At 39.3% G+C, this 23,517-nt stretch overlaps 1 protein-coding gene across 1 annotated transcript in view; it reads right to left on the reverse strand.

Annotated features, from left to right (window-relative positions):
• The window catches only part of FAF1 (Fas associated factor 1), a 511,769-nt gene that overhangs the window by 260,690 nt on the left and 227,562 nt on the right, over nucleotides 1–23,517 (reverse strand). Inside the window, exon 7 of the mRNA XM_030823889.1 lies at nucleotides 4,630–4,735. Coding sequence (XP_030679749.1) covers nucleotides 4,630–4,735 — 106 coding nt within the window. The remainder of the gene's footprint in view (nucleotides 1–4,629; nucleotides 4,736–23,517) is intronic.

The raw sequence follows: 23,517 nt of genomic DNA on the forward strand, positions 1-23,517 counted from the left end.
TCATTCGTGATTTCAAATTTTAAAAAATCAAACTATAATATGTTAATTAAATTGGTTCATTCTAATTGATCCAATATATGCCATTTATCTTGCAGTAAAAACAAACCACTTACACTTTTAATTAAATAAGCACACAACTTAATTTACCCTCTTGCATATGCACATTCTCAGTTACCCTACTCTTACTTCAGTTCTGTGCCAGCAACCCCAACCCTCTCCATACTGGAAAACAAAACAAACAAACCAAAAAAACACCCAATACTTTAAAACATTTACAGAAAGGCCATGTTAGCTAAGGAGTTATAGTCAACCCACTACTAGAACATCAATAATTAGCACAATCTGTGAAAGACTACATATTTTAATTACTGTTACTGGCCACCAGCATTAAAGGAGAATAGTCCAAAATATACGCTAGTCAAGCAAGTTAAGAAAGTAGCAAGTAGAAAAATAGACACAACACACAAAATCCGACGTTAGGTTCAAATGTTCAGAATCAGAGTTAGCCTTATGATTATTTAGCCAAGATTATTTTTAAGGATTGGTATAATCTATGTATTTAGTTCATTCAGTTCCTGAGACTAATTCAACTCTATTGGCTTCCCACTTAATCACTAGTTTGTACAACGCCGTAATAGTATTGAAATGTTTTACTACTCCCTGCAAGATATATCTTTACAGGTTGCCAATTTTCCCCTTTCATGCCATTAAGAACTAAATCAACATTAATAAGAATAGTGAGAATTCTGGGGTAAAGTGAAACTTGGAAGAGGATTTAAATAATTCCAATAGCTATTCATCATGCTTCTTGCTGTAACAGATAAGTAATACTCCATGATTCTGCACTAAAAATACTTAGGTTTCTTATTGTTATTCTGGGTCATGTGTATATTCCTTAAATTTATATGACATCTACAAAGAAAACAATATTTTGCCTAACAGAAGCTTCTGCAGTAGTAAGGCTGATAACAAAGAATCAGTTTCTAAGAAAAGTTGGCTTGATTTCAGAGACTTCATATCCTTTTCCACACCTGGGTTTTGGATTTGCTGAAAGCAAATCAATCATTTTTTCCCCTTAATTTAACCCACCCCAAGTGCATTTGTAACCACAGATCTTTAATAGTATTAGTGAGAATTACTAGAATCTGCACAATAAACTGTTGACAAATCTGAATTCTCAGCATAAAAAAAATTCATTAAAATAAGGTAAGCCTGTTTAAACTTAAGGAAACTCACAATTTTAAAGTGTGACAAATAGTTAATTTAGGACCCAAAAAGGTTGAAAAGACAGACTATCACAGAGTTACTGTCACATTCTTTGATATTTTTTACAAGCTGTTTGGTCATAATGGAAAAGAGAAAAGATTTTTCGTCTTTCAGACTACTTGCAACTCTCTCCAATCTGACCTTTTTATACTGTCACTGCTTTCTCCTCAACTAGGAGGATAATGTAAGTGAAAGGATTTGTACAGAGTTTTAAAAAAACAAAATCAAAATGAAAATCCTCAATAACTAACTGGCTTAAATTAAAATCTAGAGCACCTAAAGGACACAAGTCACGCATTGTGAGGCAGCAGACCACAAAGCCAGAATTGAACAAACACTTGTACAACTCTTGGTTTATCACCATTAACTTGCAATGACCATATGGTCATTGAATAGTTTATTTGAAATTCAAACTGCATTTTAGTTCTATTTTCTAACTCAGTATTTTTTAAAAATGTACTTTGTTCTAATTAAAACTTGAAATCATAGTGCCTTTTTCAATCCTATTTCATTTAATAGAAATTTCCCTCTGGGTGAAAGATAGTGCAAAGTTTTCTTTTAAAAATGCAAGGCTTTCAAAAATTAAAAAAAATATATATATATATACACTAAAAAAATGACCAGGAACTTTTGTGTTTTGAACATTTTTTCCTTTCCCTCAATTATATTAGTCAGGATTTATTCTTGGACCTATTAATACTGAAAAGAAATTCCTGAAACTGGTGAGACAGATTAATTTACAATTTAGCACATATGGTATCATTAAGCTTTCACATTAATAAAAAACAAATACTAGCACTATAAAATAAAACTACAAAATAGTTTCACAATTATATTTTTATCCTGATGCAATCAAACTAACTTTCCAATCATGCAACAGGAAAAAATGTACATACTTAAGTGTCATTGTGGATTGAATAGCTGTAGATAAGAGCACCTTGTCCTTCACCTGAAACTACCCCCTCCATCACAGGTGTTCCACAAGTTGAAGCAGAAAAGTCACAGAACTAGGCCCAGAGAGGTCCCATATCCTTTATCTAAGTTGTACAGAATAAAACAGCCTATGTGTACCTGTCTACTCACAGAAAAGCAAGTGACATAAGTAGCAACTGCATTTATTTGTTCCTGGCAAACTAGCATTTAAAAATATTATTTTAAATTAACTTAAAGGGAAAAAAAGGAAAAAGGAAAAGAAACCAAATTCTTGACAAGAAATACATAAGAATATCTGTCTTTGCAAAAGTATTTCTGGAACATTTTTAAAACGACATTTAGAAAATGGTATAAAAAAGATTTACTGTTTTTAAGTCCTTGAAGCTTAAGATATATTTGATAATCTAAATAGCAGGCCACGGAGAACAGTTTCAGCCAACCGTGGCACAAAATGGCACATTTACAGAATTTTAAATATTTCTTTTAATAATTGATGTAGTCATTTTGAATCATTCTGCATAGGATATCAGGTGTGAGCAGATTGCATTAACGCTGCTTAAACATTTCAACTTGTCAGTATGGCCAACTCGATTTCGGAAATATTTGCAGTATTTTCCCATCGAAACAGTAATAAAGGCAAAATAAATATATGCCACTACTTTATAATCACCGAACATTAATGAATATTTTATGTCTTTTTAAATCTCCCTGTTTAATTTAAAAGGGTGAAATTAAGTCTCCTCCCTGCAATATGCCAATTATCTGTAAATCAAACAATAACTTGGCCATTATGCTCCTTTTTGTTAATATAAGAGAAGCTAATTTGAAAACACTGAATGGCATTTTTAGGCTAGCTGCTGAATAGTCCTTTCTGCCCTCTTGTGGGAGAAAGCTGAAAACACACTCAAATAACAGAAACTAGGGGTGGGGGTTGAGAGGGTGACAGCAAAATTATGGCTAGAAAATTCAACCCCAAAGGAAAAAAAGGCAAACTATATTTATTCATCATGCATTATATTATTCTTCAATTTTCAAGTCAGCAATAAAATGAATTTACCTCTTATCTTTGTTATGTTGGTTAAACTGAAGTTATTTTAAATCTAAATTTCCTTGTTTCATTATATTCACATACACAATTTAGATTTTACTATCCTGTAAAATTTCAGATGCTATAATAACTCGGAGATGGAGCCACAGCAAAACATTATTTCTACCAGAAAAACAAATGATTCTTCAAGGAATTAAGTTTTTTAATTTAGAGAATAAAATACTCATTATGGAGGCTGAAAATGAAATTACAATTTATACATATTTAAAATCCTGAAAAAAAATTAAATAACGCAAACCTACGATTCAGTTTAGGAATCAGATCAGAAAAAAATTTTAAAGAGTTTAGTTTCTAGAGTCAACAAACTATTCAAGTAATCAATGAAGAAAATAAACTTAAAGCAATGAGTTATTCATGTCAAATTCAGAAGCTGAAATTCATTAACACAATATAAAAAAGGAAACCATTAATAGTCTACAGAAACAGTTCATATATTTCTGAAAGAAAACACTAGGGTGAAAACTGGTTCTTTCAAAATGACATTAAGTGATTATTTTAAGCAATGTAGTCTAAGAAAAAAATTATAAAATAATCCAAGATTAAGCATGATTAATTCTCTTTAGAAAAATTAGTAGACAAATGACTGTTGCTTTCCTAACTTATAAGGTGTAATGCAACATAGTCATCATTTCAATGTTTCTAAACACAAGTCCTGTCATAGCCTTAAATGTTTCCCCCACCCTCCATGGAGATAGAATTACTAGCTTTTAGGTGGGTGGGGCCCAAGGCACACGAAGAAGGTACCTCTTCTCTCTGGGGGAGGTTCTCTTTTGAAACAGTGGCCCTGGTTGGTCGTGTTGAAGAAAATACTGACACTATAAATAGACTCTTCACATATTCTAAGCTAAAAGATAGTCTCCAACAGCATCTTAGGCATACTGCCCAAGAGCAAGATGGAGCTGCTTAAGAAAAGTCCCCTCAAATTCCTTTTAGAAACAGGCAGAGTACACAATATAATCATTTGAGAGCAACCTTTCAAATAAAAGCATCCTCCAAAATGAATGTTGTCAACAATTTCCAAAGTAGTATTTTGAATAATGACTATAAAACCGTGAAATATATTACATAATAATCAGTTATTTTTAAGCAGCATTTCAAGTTGACTAGTTTAAAAACTATCAAGAGCTCCCATTTACATCTTTCTAGGTCAAGTCATTTACTATATCTACAGTAATCATTGATGCTCCAGTTAATTAAAATTTAAGAACCCAATAATGAAACATAAAGAGAATTTCCAACCAGAACAGATAAGCCCTCTTTAACAGGGTCAACATTAGCTATAATGAGCTACCTTTATTTCTTAGCTGTGAGACATAACTCACCTCTTGAATAGTACTGCTTCCTGAGAAGTTCAGGTTGTACTCCCGCTGGACTTCTCGGTGGGTGATGATCAGCATGAAGTTTTGATTTAATGACTCCTGCAGGGCACTGAAAGGGTTGAAAGAAAAACAGGGAACTTAGAGATGAACAAGTTCTAGCTTGCTTTAAAGCTAGCTGCAAAAACCCCAGGAGTACCCTAACCTCCACACAGGCATGTCCGGGCCCAATGTTATCATATTTTCAGCTCCTAAAGGCAAGAGAACACACTGAGAAAAACCAAGGGGAGCTAACCTGTTAACTCTTTCTCGACCAAGGTGTTTTTAAATTTCAAGTCTAAATGCTTTGTATACTTAAGAATTTTCTACAAGTCATATGCTAATACATAATATCTGCATATGTATGTCCTCCAACAAAACTGTCAATTATATCAACTCCAAATATGCTACTAAAATGTATATTCAAAGACTCTGGTTCAATTCCAAGTGAAATAGTTGTTCTAGAATAACAGAAGTATGAAACTATTATTTATATTCATGAATGTGGTATAATAGAATCTGATTTCAGTCAAAATTCAGAAGATATTGAAATCTACAGAACTTTAATTGCTATGTAAAAATTCATTCAAAATAATTGTGCTTTCACTTAGGACTCAGTAATACACAGAATTAAGAAACTGGAGAAATCATAGCAACATTTTGTAAAGCCTATAACAAAGTTCCAAAATTTAGAAATTTATCAGAACCATGAAGAGTATATGAAATTAGTGACAAAAAATTAAGAAACATAAGTCATGGTTCTATTTTTATCTCCTCCTGGAACTGTCAATTATATCAAATTCCAAATATGCTACTAAAATGTATACTCAGAGACTCTGGTTCAATTACAAGTGAAATAGCTGTTATGGAATAACAGAAGTCTTAAACTAATATTAAATGAGTATTAAACTAATATTAGAAATATTATTTTCATCAGTATTGAAAATAAAGACTTATCACTAGTATGCTTGAATAATTTCTACTGCCTGTCTCAAGTGTAATTTTGCCATGCCTATGGTACCAGGAAACTATTTCGGGTGTGCTCCGTGGTTTTAGCCTTCAACTTTCCTCCTTTGCCCATCTGTAACTATGTGACAAATACACACACAACATAAAGATTAGAATTAGACAGACAGGCCGGGCGCGGCGGCTCACGCCTGTAATCCTAGCACTTTGGGAGGCCGAGGCCGGTGGATCACGAGGTCAGGAGATCAAGACCATCCTGGCTAACATGGTGAAACCCCGTCTCTACTAAAAATGCAAAACATTATCCAGGTGTGGTGGCGGGCACCTGTAGTCCCAGCTACTTGAGAGGCTGAGGCAGAGGAATGGCATGAACCCGGGAGGCGGAGGTTGCAGTGAGCCAAGATTATGCCACTGCACTCCAGCCTGGGCGACAGAGCGAGACTCTGTGTCAAAAAAAAAAAAAAAAAAAGAATTAGGCAGATAATCTGTCTGCCCTATTGTCTTCCATAGCGTTCACAGGTTAATTATAGACTATACCTAGCAAGCACCAATATATGTATCATGAAATATTACTAATCAAAATAAAAGGAAATCACACCCAACTAAAATAGAATTTCTTGAAGCAAGGACCTTTGTCATTATATCCTTAGAAATTAAGCATAATGGGCTGGGTACACTGGTGCATGCCTGTAATCCCAGCACTTTGGGAGGCCGAGGCGGGTGGATTGCCTGGACTCAGGAGTTCGAGACCACCCTGCGTAACACGGTGAAACCTCGTCTCTACTGAAATACAAAAAAAATTAGCTGGGCGTCGTGCTGGGCTCCTGCAGTCCCAACTACTCGGGAGGCTGAGGCAGGAGAATCACTTGAACCCAGAAGGTGGAGGTTGCAGTGAGCTGAGATGGCACCATTGCACTCCAGCCTGGGCGACAGAGGGAGACGCTGTCTCAAAAAAAAGAAAGAAAAAAGAAAAGAAAAAAGAAAAAAAGGAAAAGAAAGAAAAGAAATTAAGCATAATGTGTGGCACACTACAGATATTTATTGAATAATGAATGAATTGTGAATTTCTAGAAGGCAAGAGTCTTATTCATCTTTGTATCTCACACAGAAATGTTGCCTTCTGGAAAACTACCATGGGAGTTAAAACTTTGATTTTATTCATTTATTTATCAACATTAACTTGATGACTTGCATTGTTCCAGGTGCTAAAGAGCTGCGTGCGCCACTACGCCCAGCTAATTTTTGTATTTTTAGTAGACATGAGGTTTCACTATGTTGGTCAGACTGGTCTTGAACTCCTGACCTTGTGATCCGCCCACCTCAGCCTCACAAAGTGCTGGGATTACAGGTGTGAGCCACAGCACCTGGCCCACCCCTGGAACATTTTATAAAGGGAACTAGCAAGATATGACTTACAGCCGGGCACGGTGGCTCATGCTTGTAATCCCAGCACTTTGGGAGGCCGAGGCAGGTGGATCACAAGGTCAGGAGATCGAGACCACGGTGAAACCCCGTCTCTACTAAAAATACAAAAAATTAGCCAGGCGTGGTGGCGGGCGCCTGTAGTCCCAGCTACTCGGGAGGCTGAGGCAGGAGAATCACTTGAACCTGGGAGGCAGAAGTTGCAGTGAGCCGAGATCACGCCACTGCACTCCAGCCTGGGCCACAGAGCGAGACTCCGTCTCAAAAAAAAAAGATATGACTTACATTTACATTTATACAAGATTCTTCTGGCTGCTCTGGCCACAGTGAGCAAAGACTGGGGGTAGGGAGAGCAGACAGGAGGCTGGTTCAGGAAAGAAGTGATAGTAGCTTGGACTAAGGTGGTAGAGGCACAGATGAAAAGCTGTCAAATTCAGAATATATTTTAGAGGTGGAAGTCAGACCACTTACTGATGGAGTGTGAGAGAAAAACATAACCCCAAGGTCTCTGGCCTAAGTAAATAGGAGAATGGAATTACATTTAACAAGAAAAAGTGGAGTAGTGGCAGGTGAGGTGGAGAAATTGAGAGTGAAGTTTTCGTTCAAAGTTTGAGATGTCCATTGAGATGTTTTGAGATGTCTATTAGACAGTAAAAAAAAAAAAAAAAAAAAATGTCATGTAGAGCTCAATATAAGGCTCAAAGGTCAAGTAAGAGAGCCCAGAGCAGGAGAGTCAGTAGCATATAGTCAGTTTTTAGGCTTTGTGGCCAAAACAAATCACCTAGAAAAATAAGTGACACAGACAAAAGAGAGGCCAAGATGGAACCCTAGGGCATTTCAGTCATTTGAAATCAAGCAGAGGAGAATGAGTCAGTTTAAAGGGGATTGATAAATCATCAGTGAGAGAAGAGAAAAATCAAGACAGTCTAGTATAAGGGAGCCAAAAGAAATAACTGTTTCAAATAGGAGGGTGGGATCAGTTACGCCAAATGCTACTGAGGCATTAAAGGTGGGAAGGGAAGAAAAATGACCACGTTCAGGAAGCAGCAAAAAGCTCAATATGACTGCGGTGAAGGCTGTGTGAGAGAAGTCTACTGGGAAATGAGGCTCAAACAATAGATGGCGTCAATGACCAATATATATATGTTGAATGAATATGAGGACGGAAGTGGCGAGTAATGGAAAGACATCTTGAGGTTTGAAGGCCTTTCAAAGGTAGATCTATTGTACAACTATTCTCCAAAATGTGGCTTTTTCTCTAGAGCTTGTCTGACATCCCCTTGTCAAAAACATGCTCACTACAATCTTTGTTCATATTGTTCTCATCCTCCTTTCCTCTGCTCCCTTCCAAATACTGCACAGCTTTCAGATCACCTTTCAGGCCTCTACTTGGGTTTACTAATGACCTTCTCTTCTCCTCTGAATTCCTGTATCACATACTTTATTGTCTTGTACAGTTTGCTTTGTTTCATGTGTGGATACCCTGAATTCTAGACTATATGTTTTTATAATAACTGATTACTTATCAGTATATCCCTTGGAAAGCAGCACACTAGAAGGTGATTCAATTCAACTGTATAAAGATTCAAGAAATACTTCCGCATATTCTGAACTGAATACAAAGAACTACTGATTAGGCCGGGTGCGGTGGCTCACGCCTGTAATCTCAGCACTTTGGGAGGCCGAGGCGGGCGGATCACGAGGTCAGGAGATGGAGACCATCCTGGCTAACATGGTGAAACCCCGTCTCTACTAAAAATACAAAAAATTAGCCGAGTGCAGTAGCAGGTGCCTGTAGTCACCGCTACTTGGGAGGCTGAGGCAGGAGAATGGCGTGAACCCGGGAGGCGGAGCTTGCAGTGAGCCTAGATCACGCCACTGCACTCCAGCCTGGGCGACAGAGCAAGACTCCATCTCAAAAAAAAGAAAAAAAAAAAGAACTACTGATTATCTTTTTCTTAGCCTGAGGTTTCATTTTACTCACAAAATTATACTTCTGAAAGGTTAATTGCCCCTGGTCATCAAGCTACAAAGAGGTGGAACTAATTGTCCCTGGTCATCAAGCTACAAAGAGGTAGAACCCAGCCCCTAACCTATATTTGATTCTATGTTCTTCAAACCTGAGCATCCTATCTCCTAAAAGGCTAGGCTGCTTGGGCGATACAAGGTGAACAAGACTCCTGCCTGCTGGAAGTTTACCGCTCATTTATTAACTCTATAATTATTTGATTCCTATTATCTGTAATAATGCAGGAATAAAAGATAGAAATAACTGACCTCAGAGAGGTTCAAAAAGATGTTAAGATTGTGGAGAAGGGAGAATACTTTAAAGTACTATGAAGAAAAATGGACAATAATTTGATAAGTAGATATGGAGGATGATTTCAGACATAGAACAGTTCAGAAATGAAGATGGGGGAATATTAAGAAACATGTTAGAAAGCAATGAGGAAGAAGTGTAAGGTGATGTGAGGAAAGGTTTGTGATAGAGAAAACCTTAACAATGTTAAAGACCTCCATTATGGAGGGATTCAAATGCTAGGCTAAGGAGCTCAGAGTTCCAGAAGTCTTGATTATTATATAGATCTGCCTTTACCTTTACATATGAATCTACGCATATATTTAATATTTTTAGTGCTTGCCTTTATGCAGTTCCTTAGATATGTTTCTTGATCTTGACTGGCAGACTTGTATAATAACTTTGCAAACAGGTTTGCCAGGACCAGTTTGACTGTCAGACTACTTTAGAACACCAATTTTGTCTAGTTCTACAATTCCTGGATAGCTGTGGAAGAGGGTAAGTTGGCAAGCATAATATTTATGGCTTTAAACTGCTTTGGAGTCATAAAGCCAGATCTGAATCCCTGTTTCACTACTTGCTAGTTCTTTGATCTCGACAAGTCATTCATTTTTTTTCCCCTTTCATTCTTTCAACCATATTTATTGGGGGTCTAATATGTAAAAGATCCTATTTCAGGCACTTAACTACACTGCAGATTCTTAGAAGAGGAAGATAATCCTTCACTCATAGAACTATGAGTATTACATTTAAAAACCCTTTTTTTTTTCGAGATGGAGTCTCGCTTTGTCACCCAGGCTGGAGTGCAGTGGCGCAACCTCGGCTCACTGAAATCTCTGCCTCCCGGGTTCAAGTGATTCTCCTGCCCCAGCCTCCTGAGTAACTGGGACTACAGGTGTGTGCCACCATGCCCGGCTAATTTTTTGTATTTTTAGTACAGACGGGGTTTCACCATGTTAGCCAGGATGGTCTCGATTTCCTGACCTCGTGATCCGCCCATCTCAGCCTCCCAAAGTGCTGGGATTATAGGCATGAGCCACCGAGCCTGGCCAAGTGACATTTTTTTTTTTTTTTCGAGATGGAGTCTTGCTCTGTCATCCAGGCTGGACGGCAGTGGCGCAATCTCAGCTCACTGCAATCTCCACCTCCCAGGTTCAAGCAGTTCTCCTGCATGAGCCTCCTGAGTAGCTGGGATTACAGGCACGCACCACCACATCCAGTTAATTTTGGTATTTTTAGTAGAGACGGGGTTTCACCATGGTAGTCAGGCTGGTCTCGAACTCCTGACCTCGTGATCAGCCCACCTCAGCCTCCCAAAGTGCTGGGATTACAGCCGTGAGCCATCGCACCCGGCCAAATGGGAATTTTTATTGCACCTAAGTTATAAGGTGACCTATTACAACTTACTGAAAACAACACTTTTGAAGGGTACTCATTCTTTAAAATCTTACAGTGATAGTGAAACATCAGCAAAAGGATCTACAGTGCTTTTGTAGCAGTTACTTTTCATGTTTTAGTTCTATCCCCGGCAGGAGTTCATACAGAATAAAACCTTGTTTTGATCACCAAACATAACTGTATATTGTGCCTAATATTATCCAGACTGACTTTTTTTTTTTTTTTTTTTTTTGAGATGGAGTCTCATTCTGTCGCCCAGGCTGGAGTGCAATGGCACGATCTTGGCTCACTGCAACCTCCACCTCCCAGGTTCAAGCGATTCTCCTGCCTCAGCCTCCCGAGTAGCTGCTACAGGCGCATACCACCATGCCCGGTTAATTTTTGTATTTTTAGTAGAGACAAGGTTTCACTATTATTGGTCAGGCTGGTCTTGAACTCCTGACCTCGTGATCTGCCTGCCTCAGCCTCCCAAAGTGCTGGGATTATAGGCATAAGCCATCACACCCGGCCTGTTCTTTTTCACAGAGGTCTTGTTTGAGGCTGATTCTACCACATTCATGCTCCTTATGAGTAGAGTTTGTTTGGAGAAGTCAGGTAAGTGTATTATCTTTAAACTTAGACTCTAGCCTGCTCCATTCACTTAGCCATTAATAATAATGACTAACACTTAACAAGTGCTACCACATACCAGGCATTAAGAGATTCATATCATTATGAAGTTATTATCATAATTTCCATTTTACAGATGAGGAAACTGATGTTAAGTTACTTGCTTAATTACTGTCATACAAAAAAGGTAGCAATGACCTAGGTCTAACTTCAGAGATAACACTCTTATGATTGGACCTCCAGGTACCAAGGAAGTGAACACAGTAAGATCACATTTCTGCCTTTGTTGAGTCTACTGAGGGATGGGCAAAGAAGCAAACTTGCAATTCACATATAGTACCCCTGTGCTTCTGTAATAACGATTTTCCTAAGGTGCTATGGAAACACAGAATAACAACTAAATTAGACCAGTGATGCTTTCCATAGAAACTGGCGTGTGAACTGCTTAAGTTTTGTTTTGTGATGACTCTGAGGAGAGGGGTTAGTGGGCAAGGCTGTAAGAAATACGCCGTGTTTGCTGGGCTTGGTAGCTCACGCCTGTATTCCTAGCACTTTGGGAGGCAGAGGTGGGTGGATCCCTTGAGGCCAGGAATTTGAGACCAGCCTGGCCAACATGGCGAAACTCTGTCTCTACTAAAAATACAAAAATGAGCCAGGCGTGGTGGCACACACCTCTAATCCCAGCTACTCAGGAGGCTGAGGCATGAGAATTGCTTGAATCTGGGAAGGAGAGGTTGCAGTGAGCCAAAATTGCACCACTGCACTCCAGCCTGGGCAACAGAGAGAGACTCTGTTGTAAAAGAAAAATAAAAAAATGCCATGGTAGTCTGTGTAATTTGCAAAGACATTTTTGCTAAAATGTTATCTAGGCAAACTGATCCTAGCTTCTAAAGCTATGAGTTGGGTCCTCAGCTGCAGCATCCAGGAGCAATTTTCTCTCACACAGTACCCCCTAATTTAGGTTGGTTATGATAGCCATGGTTAAGCCACCTTGGAGCAGTCTTTTACCTTCAAGTTGAGGGGGCGCTGTGGCTCACGCCTGTAATCTGAACACTTTGAGAGGCCGAGGTGGGTGGGTCGCTTGAACCCAGGAGTTCTAGACTAGCCTGGGCAACAAGGTAAAACCCAGACTCTACAAAAAATACAAAAATTAGCCCAGCATGGTGGCACGCACCTGTAGTCCCAGCTACAGGACGCTGAGGTGGGAGGACCTCTTGAGGATGGAAGGGGGAGGTTGTAGTGAGCTGAGATCACACCACTGCACACCAGCCTGAGTGACAGAGCCAGACCCTTTCTCAAAAAAAAAAAAAAAAAGTTCATGCTGCTTCAACTTTTGATCTTCAGGGTCAAAAGGATGAGTGTTAACCAAAGAAATAATGAAACAGTAAGAAATAAGGAAACAGTTAAAAAAAAAAGGCACGTTTTCTTTTTCTTTTGTTTTGAGACACAGTCTCACTCTGTCGCCCAGGCTGGAGTGCAGTGGCGCAATCTTGGCTCACTGCAACCTCCGCCTCCCAGGTTCAAGTGATTCTCCTGCCTCAGCCTCCCTAGTAGCTGGGACCACAGGCATGTGCCACCACGCCTGGCTAATTTTTGTATTTTTAGGAGAGACGGGGTTTCACTATGTTGGCCAGGCTGGTCTCGAACTCCTGATCTCAGGTGATCTGCCTGCCTTGGCCTCCCACAGTGCTGGGATTATAGGCATGAGCCATCGCGTCTGGCCAAAAAAACGATGTTTTCTTTTCAATTAGAGAGAGAAGAAAAGATATAAGCAAACATAGAACCTTTTAAAAAAAACAAAACAAGGTTTTGCTATATTGACCAGGCTAGGCTTCTCCTGGCTTCAAGCAATCCTCCTGCTGCAGCCTCCTGAGTAGTTGAGATTACAACCGTAAGCCACTGCGCCTGGCAAATGTAGAAAATTTTTTTTTTTTTGAGATGGAGTCTTGCTCTGTCGCCCAGGCTAGAATGCAGTGGCATGATCTCGGCTCACTGCAACCTCTGCCTTCTGGGTTCAAGCAATTCTCCTGCCTCAGTCTCCCACGTAGCTGGGTTTACAGGCACCCACCACTGTACCCAGCTAATTTTCTTGTATTTTTAGTAGAGATGGGGTTTCACCATCTTGGCCAGGCTGGTCTGGAACTCCTAACCTCGTGATCCATCCGCCTCTGCCTCCCAAAATGCTGGGATTACAGGCATGAGCCACCACACCCGGCCCGATATAGAAACTTTTTAAAAGCAGTTTGAATTTTAACTCAATTCAAGAAATGGTTTTGACAGACCATATATTCATTCTCTCCTCACTGGTTTAAATAATTTTTTCTCCATTATGATTTTTTTTTTTTTTTCAATTGAAATATTTGCATTATCTTCGCCTGGGTGTCGTGGCTCACGCCTGTAATCCTAGCACTTTGGGAGGCTGAGGCGGGTGGATTACTTGAGGTCAGAAGTTCAAAACCAGCCTGGCCAACATAGTGAAACCCCGTCTCTACTAAAAATTAAAAAAAAAAAAAAATTAGCTAGGTGTGGTGGCGGCCGCCTGTAATCCCAGCTACGCAGGAGGCTGAGGCAGGAGAATCTCTTGAACCTGGAAGGCAGAGATTGCAGTACGCCAAGATTGTGCCACTGCACTCCAGCGTGGACGGCAAGGTGAGACTTTGTCTCAAAAACAAACAAAGAAACAAAACAAACAAACAAAAAAACCTCCACATCTTCATGAACCCTCAGACGCTGGAGCTGGGTATCAGTTTTTTAGCCAGCTTTTGTGGGAACTGCCTTTGACTGACCTATTAAAGAAGGAAAGGGGGTATGGAGCCCCAGCCACTCAAGAGACTGGATATCCCCCAAGAATGGCTTGGGTTAACAGCTATGGACCCTTGGAAGATGAATCAAATCCTTCTCCTCACTGGTTTTTCTTTGCAAATTCATTTGCAAATTCATTTTATTTTTCTAATAACTCTAAGCTCTGTCTGTTTTCCATGTTCTCAGAGCCCCTGGGCAGACAGACACAGCTTGATTTCAGAGCAGACGTAGGCCAAGAAACCATAGCATTGAGTGTCCTGAGTCCAGACAAATGATATTTATATACACATCCAAATTTGAAGAGAAAATATGTTTCTTTAGGTTTCAAACACTGTAACAGATATAAAGCAAAAAAAAAAAAAAACCTGCTGCAAAGTTCTAAAAAAATATATATATATATATATATATTTGCATTATCAACAAGGACACAATTTGGTTTCTATAAACAGAAAAAGACTATTAAAACTAACAGTTCTTCATCTACCCTCAGATATAGACTGAAGTTAATGTTCAAAATATAATCAGAATCATAGACTTTGTCCCTGGGGCTCCAGTGTTATTTGCAACAAAATAAAATGAAAGTTAACATTATTAAGCACCTAGTATGCAAAATGCTAGACATTTTCACATACATCACCTTATAATTTTTCTGTACTGTTTCTTAATTTTAAAATTGAAGGTGGCAGGGTGGGAGCCAGGCACAGTGCTGTGTGCCTATAATCCCAGCTACATAGGAGGCTGAGACAGAAGAACTGCTTGAGTTCAGGAGTTTAAGACCAGCCTGGGCAACATAGAAAGGCCCTGTCTCAAAATAAACAAACAGATAAATAAATAAATAAATAAATAAATAAATAAATAAATAAATCTGGCATGTAATAGAAGATACTATAAAAATATAGATAACCACTTTAAAATTCTCAGTACTATTACTAAGCATTAATACCTATGCCATTAATAGTTCTAGAAATCTTTTTAGTAAAGCTTCTTTTCTCTACTCTCTTCTTTGTCCACAAGTCTTAGGCTTCCAGTGCTCTTTCATTAGCAGAATGTCCATCTAGCTATGCCTGGGGAGATCCCATTCCAACTTAACGATGAATATTTATCAGGAACAGAGAGGTTACCTGTAAAATACCAGCCTTCTAATGAGTACCAATGTAATTTTAAGTCACCGGCTTATTTTATACATTTTACATACCCCTCCACATTTTTTAAAAAGGGGGAAATTAGGTATAGCAAATTTTAAAACATAGGCCCTAATAAATTTGAAGCTCTAGCACAGGTATTTTTATATATATGAACATAGAAAGCCATATATTATTAGCTTACATATGTCAAGTATTGATAAAATCATCAACAACACAAAGAAAATAAATATAACACTATTGTCTTGACTGAGTTTATATCTCATTCAGAGAGTACTTCTGCAACCCACTTACGAGAAAGCACAGGGTTATTTTAATACACATAATAATTTTTCAAGGTGAACTTAAGGTTGCATTATGTTAGTAAAACAATCCACTTTATTAATTCCTGATGAAGAAGAGGAATGACTTCCCTCCTGCCAACTAGCAGCAGGCCCATTTCACAAGGTAAAACAGTAGTAGGCAAACTGTCTTGAACCAATAATAATCACAGTAATTTAAGGATTTCCTCTCTAGGAATTCCTTGAATCCAGAACTCCCTCTTAAAGTCTTCAGTAGACAGAAGAATTGGCTAAACTAAGCCATAGCCCACCTATTAATACATTAGCAGTACTAGGGGAAGCACTCACTATTATAAAGTATACATCAAAATTAAACAACTAGACTAGGAAAGATAAATTCATACTGAGAGGTGAAGCCAGCTGGACTTCCTGGGTCGAGTGGGGACTTGGAGAACTTTTCTGTCTAGCTAGAGAATTGTAAAATGCACCAATCAGCACTGTGTCTAGCTAGACGATTGTAAATACACCAATCAGCTCTCTGTAAAACCGCACCAATCAGAGCTCTGTGTCTAGCTAAAGGACTGTAAATGCACCAATCAGCACTCTGTAAAAACGCACCAATCAGCGCTCCGTGTCTAGCTAAAGGATTGTAAATGCAACAATCAGCACTCTATAAAAACGCACCAATCAGCGCTCTGGGTCTAGCTAAAGGATTGTAAATGCACCAATCGGCACTCTGTAAAATGGACCAATCAGCAGGATGTGGGCAGAGACAAATAAGGGACTAAAAGTTGGCCATCCCAGCCAGCAGTGGCAACCCACTCGGGTCCCCTTCCACGCCGTGGAAGCTTTGTTCTTTTGCTCTTCACGATAAATCTTGTTGCTGCTCACTCTTTGGGTCTGCACCACCTTTAAGAGCTGTAACACTCGCTGCAAAGGTCCGCAGCTTCATTGTTGAAGTCAGCGAGACCACAAACCCACCAGAAGGAAGAAACTCTGGACACACCATATTTAAGAGCCGTAACACTCACCATGAAGGTCCACGGCTTCATTCTTCAAGTCAGCAAGACCAAGAACCCACTGGAAGGAACCAATTCCGGACACAATACCTGGACTTCAGGGCTGCTATGAACTGAATGTTTGTATACTTTCCAAAATTCATACACTGAAGCCCTAACTCCCAATGTGATGATATTTGGATATGGGGTCTTTGGGAGGTAATCAGGTTTAGGTGAGGTCACGAGAGTGGGGTCTTGATGATGGAATTAGTGTTCTTATAAGAAGAGAAAGACAGATAAGAGCTTTCTCTCTCTTTCTGCCTTGGGAGGACACAATGAGAAGGTGACAAAGCCAGGATGAGGGACTGATTTTGTCAGCAACATGGTCTTGGACTTTTGACATTCACAAATAAAGGGCTATTGTTTAAGCTACCCAATAAATAGTATTTTGTTATGGCAGCCCAAGGGGACTAATATAAAGGCTTTTAGGGCCTCTGTATTCATAGTACTCAAGTAAACAGCTGCCATGAGTTCAGCACAGGCTTCTAATGTACAAATCCAAATTGAAATCTCACTCACTAAAATCCCTTTTCATAGGGTATCACAGAAAGCAATATACTTTTGTCAAAACTCTTATAACTCAGAGACACTCAAGACCTGGCTGGGAGTGGTGGCTCATGCCTGTAATCCCAGCACTTTGTGAGGCTGAGGTGGGAGGATGACTTGAGGCCAGGAGTTCAAAACCAGCCTGCGCAACATAGCAAGACCTCATCTCTATAAAACAATTTTTAAAACAATTGTATGTTTATTGTATATGAATTATAACTCCATAAAAACATTAACCATAAAAAAATGCCTGAAAAATCGAATAGTGACTACTTTTGCAGTTACATGGGCCCTATATTTTTGACTTCAAAAATACAATCCTTTATCTATCTATTTATTTATTTATTTATTTTTATTTATTTATTTATTTTTGAGACAGAGTCTCGCTGTTGCCCAGGCTGGAGTGCAATGGCGTGGTCTCGGCTCACTGCAACCTCTGCCTCCTGAGTTCAAGCGATTCTCCTGCCTCGACCTCCTGAGTAGCTGGCATTACAGGTGCCCGAGTAGCTGGGATTACCACGCTCAGCTAATTTTTGTATTTTTAGTAGAGACAGAGTTTCAACATGTTGACCAGGCTGGACTCGAACTCCTGACCTCGTGATCCACCTGCCTCAGCCTCCCAAAGTGTTGGGATTACAGGCATGAGGCACCGTGCCCGGCCACAATCCACTTTTAATCAGAGTAAATGGGAACCATGGACTTGCTGCATCAAGTATAGCAAATAACATTTTATGTCCACTGACACATACGAGCTGTCAGCAGTGAAATCATACTTCTCAAATCAGTGCTGTGTGTGCAGTTAAGACGAATAAAGTACTAACATCAATACAGTGACTGAAATCTCATTTCATTCCTGTTATGTGCGTATGTTATTTCTTTTCTTGCACTGTATATTTTAAACAAAAATAATGATTTAAAATTGGCTTGTAAGGTTCATCTTCACTAGATTTTATTTTTTAAATATGGCCTGATAGTGAAGCAAAAACAAAGACTTTATTTGAGATTACTGTGATTTTTTAATTATAAAAATGTAATAATTGTAAAATGTGGTATTGAATTTTTCATTAATACTTTATCATTTATATCTTTCCAAACACCCTAACATTTTTTCTCTCTTTTGTCTCTTTAGGAATATTTTGTGATCTACAGTATTATTTTTATCTCTTTAGATACATCAAGATTTTAAATTAAAAAGCGTGACACATGGCAATTTAAATTTCCATTCTAAACTTACAGAGTCATATGAGCTCTTGTCAACAAAAGACCAAATTTACCATAATTATGGATTATTTACACTAAAACAAAATAAGAAATCAATATGTAAATGTAATGTTTGTTGTAGCTAATGCAGCTAGCAATGACAGATTAGGTTCAAATAGCAATCAGTTTGAAAATCTGGCACGTATGTAAATGAGCTAGGGCCTTGATGTTTACATTAGATTGTATTTCATTCAGGATTTTTAAATTGTCTCAGGAACAGCATAAAAATAAAATGTTAATCTTTCCACTATAAATATGATTTGAGCTCTCATCACAACTGAAACTAGGTTTTGCTCCTGTCCAGCTAAACTAACATATACTAATAATTCTGAGCTGCAGATTACATCATTCTTAATTAACACTCTGCTACAGTTGTTAACATCCTCCAAGACACCATGTTATCATCACCACAAGTTCTGTAACAATCTTAAAACCATGTTTAACGAAGGTTGGCCTCTTACTCTACAGCTACTTTTAATTGCTTTCTTTGCTGACAATTAAACATGTCTAGATAAATAAACATTTGGTTTCACATAATTTCTAATAACATTTTTCATGATGATTTCAAAGTTCAGGTGGCCTTATGTCTATAATTACTGTTTAATCAATATAGTGATATATTGGATACAGCAAAATGTATTAACCAAAGTATGTAAAATTAATCAAAATGTGGTAATTACTGATGATAGTGATATATTGTGATGCATCAAGTAGTACATGGCAAAACTGTCAAAACACAATTCTAACCATCTAGACAAAATACGAAAAAAGCAAAGAAATATTTATAGATACATCAATTTTTGTTTCCTAGAGTAGTGACCAAGTTTCTGACTGTCCATTAACCATAGAGAATACCTGCAGTTCTTTATCAAAGTGTGATGCTAACAAGCTAATCTCAGTAGTCACTGAACTATCAATAGGCAGTAAACTGTATAAATGGGTTTGGTACCTTACTCCAATTAGATGTGTTGTGATTTCCATCAGTGCTTTAATTGAGGACAAGTTTCTTCTTTCATCCAGAGTGCTTAACTTTTGGGAAACGTCCTCTTCTTAAAATTAAACACCTTTTTTTTTTTGAGAAGGAGTCTTGTTCTGCCACCCAGGCTGGAGTGCAATGGTGCAATCTTGGCTCACTGCAATCTCCACCTCCTGAATTGAAGTGATTGTCTTACCTCAGCCTCCCGAGTAGCTGGGATTACAGGCATGCACCACTACACCTGGCTAATTTTTGTATTTTTAGTAGAGATGGGGGTTTGCCATGTTGGCCAGGCTAGTCTCGAACTCCTGACAGGTGATCCGCCTGCCTCAGCCTCCCAAAAAATGAGCCACTTTTAAGTGGCCCCTTATTAAAAAACATTTACCAGCCCAGTACTTTCAAATTTCACTTTTACAAAATCTAACAATGATGCTCACTACAATTAAATTTAAGTTGAACAGTAATCACAATGTACTTGAAATATTGATTATATCAATTTATTCTTGAGAAATGAAATTACTTTAAGAATAATATATCAAATCATGCATTGTCCTAATTACAATACTGGTAACTTAAAATACTTTTACAGATAAATATTGACAGAGTTCAGGAAATGCCAACCCCACAATATGATACTTTGGTATGCCGCTTACTTTGAACTGAGGGCACTTGGGGAACAGCTGACACAAACACAGGCTTTCTATGAGCTCTCCTTATCTGCCTAAAGACAGATCCTCCAAAAGGAACTCAACTGTCTTGAACCCCCACCCTAGGAATCTTATCAACCAGGGAAAATTAACTCATGTCACAGAAAAGGAGACTGAAGGCTGAAACCATACCCAGACAGATGATCACCTCTTCTTCTGAGGGCTGCTCTGAGACCATTTTTATTACCTGAGAGACCCTTTACTTGTATAAGACAACCTTTATTCACCATATATTTCCTCTCCTTACCCTCTCATAACTTGTATCACCACTGTCCACCAGAAGCCCCATGCTCCTATTCCTTTCTGTAGCTCAGGATGCTATGTAAGTTTCAATCATTTGATCATTCTTCAAGTCTCATATTTTCTGGGGCTTCTATGTGTACATATATAATTAAGTATGTTTTTCTCTTGTTAATCTGTTTTATGTAAATACAATTTGTACCCCAGCCAAGATCCCAGAGGGTGGAGGGAAAACATTTATTGCTTTCCTACAATATCCTTCATGAAAACAACAAAAAGTTGTTTCGTAAAGCACTTTGGGAAATTTTTTTTTTTTTTTTTTTTTTTTGAGACGAGTCTCACTCTTATCACCAGGCTGGAGAGCAGCGGTGCGATCTCCGCTCACTGCAACCTCCGCCTCCCAGGTTCAAGCAATTCTCCTGCCTCAGCCTCCAGAGTAGCTGGGACTACAGGCACGCACCACTAAGCCCAGCTAATTTTTGTATTTTTAGTAGAGACAGGGTTTCACCATATTGGCCAGGATGGTCTCCATCTCTTGACCTCAGGATCCGCCTGCCTCGGCCTCCCAAAGTGCTGGGATTACAGGTGTGAGCCACCGTGCCCAGCCGGAAAAAAAAATTACAACTGAATCATTCAGACATTTACTTACATATATAAAGTTTTCAAAAAACTTATTTATAGGCCACTTTAAGGTCTTGTTTTCTTTTTATTAAATCATTTTTTGTTTGTTCGTTTTTGAGACAGGGTCTCACTCTGTCACCCACGCTGGAGTCAGTGGTACAATCTCAGCTCATTATAACATCAACTTTCTGGCCTTAAGCAATCCTTCCATCTCAGCCTCGCAAGTAGCTAGGACTACAGGCATGTGCCACTATGCCTGGCTGATTTTTTACTTTTTTGTAGAGATGAGGTTCCACTATGTTGCCCAGCCTGGTCTCAAACACCTCGGTTCAAGCAATCCTTCCACCTCAGCCTCCCAAAGTGTTGAGATTACAGGAGGAAGCCACTGTGCCTGGCCAGGTCTCCTTTTCTGCTGCACTGCTAAAACCTCACAAATACTGATCACCAAAAAGCCAGCATGAAGAAGTCACACTCATAGAAAAATCATTTCAAAAGAAATTGTAGCAAATTATTTGGAGATATTAAAAAGTTAAAAACCTACTGTTTTTTCTACTTTGAAAACAAAAATACTTAGCCACAGGAGTCCCCCACTGGCAATTGCTCATCTGTTCCTGAAAGAGCATCATCGCTTCATCCGTTCACTTAAACAACTTACTGAGCATCTACAAGGGCCAAAAAGCACTGTTTCTAGTTTACTTCATAAATGAACTAGGTTGAAATGAGACTTTATGTTGAGGACCACATTGATTCTGACCTTTTGAGCAACCTGTGAGTTGGTTAAAAACTCACCTCTAGAATGCTCAAAGACATGAATAACTTGGAATTAAGAGCCCTATAAGGCCGGGTGCGGTGGCTTACGCCTGTAATCCCAGCACTTTGGGAGGTCGAGGTGGGTGGATCATGAGGTCAGGAGATAGAGACCATCCTGGCTAACATGGTGAAACCCGGTCTCTACTAAAAATACAAAAAAATTAGCCAGGTGTGGTGGCAGGCGCCTGTAGTCCCAGCTACTCGGGAGGCTGAGGCAGGAGAATGGCATGAACCTGGGAGGCACAGCTTGCAGTGAGCTGAGATCACGCCACTGCACTCCAGCCTGGGCGACAGAAAAAAAAAAAAAAAAAAAAAGCCCTATAAAATCTAAGTCCTGGCTCATCCATTAACTAGCTCTGTGACTTGGCAAAGAGAAGTTACTGAGCACATGCACTGTGCAAGGCCCGCTGCTCATATATGCTATCTTATTTTATCACATACGGACCTCTCTAAAATCCTATAAGGCAGAAATCATCCTGATCATTCTGAGTGAAGAAGCTAAGGCCTAAATCGACCATTTTACTTCTTCTTTCAGTACCTCTCCTAGTCAAAAATAGGACTGAATTGGCTGATTGATTTAGCTCCTTCCAAAGATGGTATCCTAGAGCTTTCCTCTCAATTCTAAGTCAGAGCTCTCATGGATGTGACTTATCTCGTATTAAGGAGGGACACCAAAGACTGAAATAGTAAGAAATAGATGAGAGAAAAATGTAAGGATTAATATTCGTGTAGAAATTATGAGGTGGTGGAGAAACAGAAATGGGATGAGGGCTGGGTGTGGTGGCTCACGCTTGTAATCCTAGCACTTTGGGAGGCCAAGATGGGTGGACCACCTGACTTCAGAAGTTTGAGACCAGCCTGGCCAACACGGCAAAATCCCATCTCTACTACAAATACAAAAATGAGCCAGGTGTGGTGACATGCTCCTGCAGTCCCAGTTACTCAGGAGGCTGATGCAGGAGAATTGCTTGAACCTGGAGGCAGAGGTTGCAGTGAGCGGAGACTGTGCCACTGCACTCCAGCCTGTGCAACAGAGCGAGACTGTCTCAAAAAAAAAGAAGTAGGATGAGAACTATTTGAAAGCATCCTCAGCATGTCCTTCTAATAACTAAGTCTCACAACAGTTCTATGACGCTTCTCAGTTATCTTTCATGGTTGGGATAACGGGGAGAGAGGAGAGTAGAGTGGCTAGAATGGCCTCGATACAGGATGACAGACAGAAATTACCAAAAGAAAAAGCCACATGGTATGAATATCAATACACATTCCGACCAGGTGCAGTGGCTCACACTTATAATCCCAGTGCTTTGGGAGGTTGACATGGGAGGATCACTTGAGGCCAGAAGTTCAAGACCAGCCTGGGCAACACAGCAAAACCCCATCTCTTTTTTTCCTCTTTTTTCTAAGACAGAGTTTCGCTCAGGTTGCTCAAGCTGGAGTGTAATGTTGTGATCTCGGCTCAGTGCAACCGCCGCCTCCCAGGTTCAAGCTATTCTCCTGCCTCAGCCTCCTGAGTAGCTGGGATTACAGGCGCCTGCCACCACGCCTGGCTAATTTTTGTATTTTTAGTAGAGATGGGGTTTCACCATGTTGGGCAGACTGGTCTCGAACTCCTGACCTCAGGTGATCCACCCGCCTTGGCCTCCCAAAGTGCTGGGATTACAGGCGTGAGCCACACCCGGCACAAAACCCCATCTCTACAGAAAATTTAAAAATTA

The sequence above is a fragment of the Nomascus leucogenys genome, chromosome 12 (genome assembly GCF_006542625.1).
Source record: "Nomascus leucogenys isolate Asia chromosome 12, Asia_NLE_v1, whole genome shotgun sequence".
Classification (NCBI taxonomy): domain Eukaryota; kingdom Metazoa; phylum Chordata; class Mammalia; order Primates; family Hylobatidae; genus Nomascus; species Nomascus leucogenys.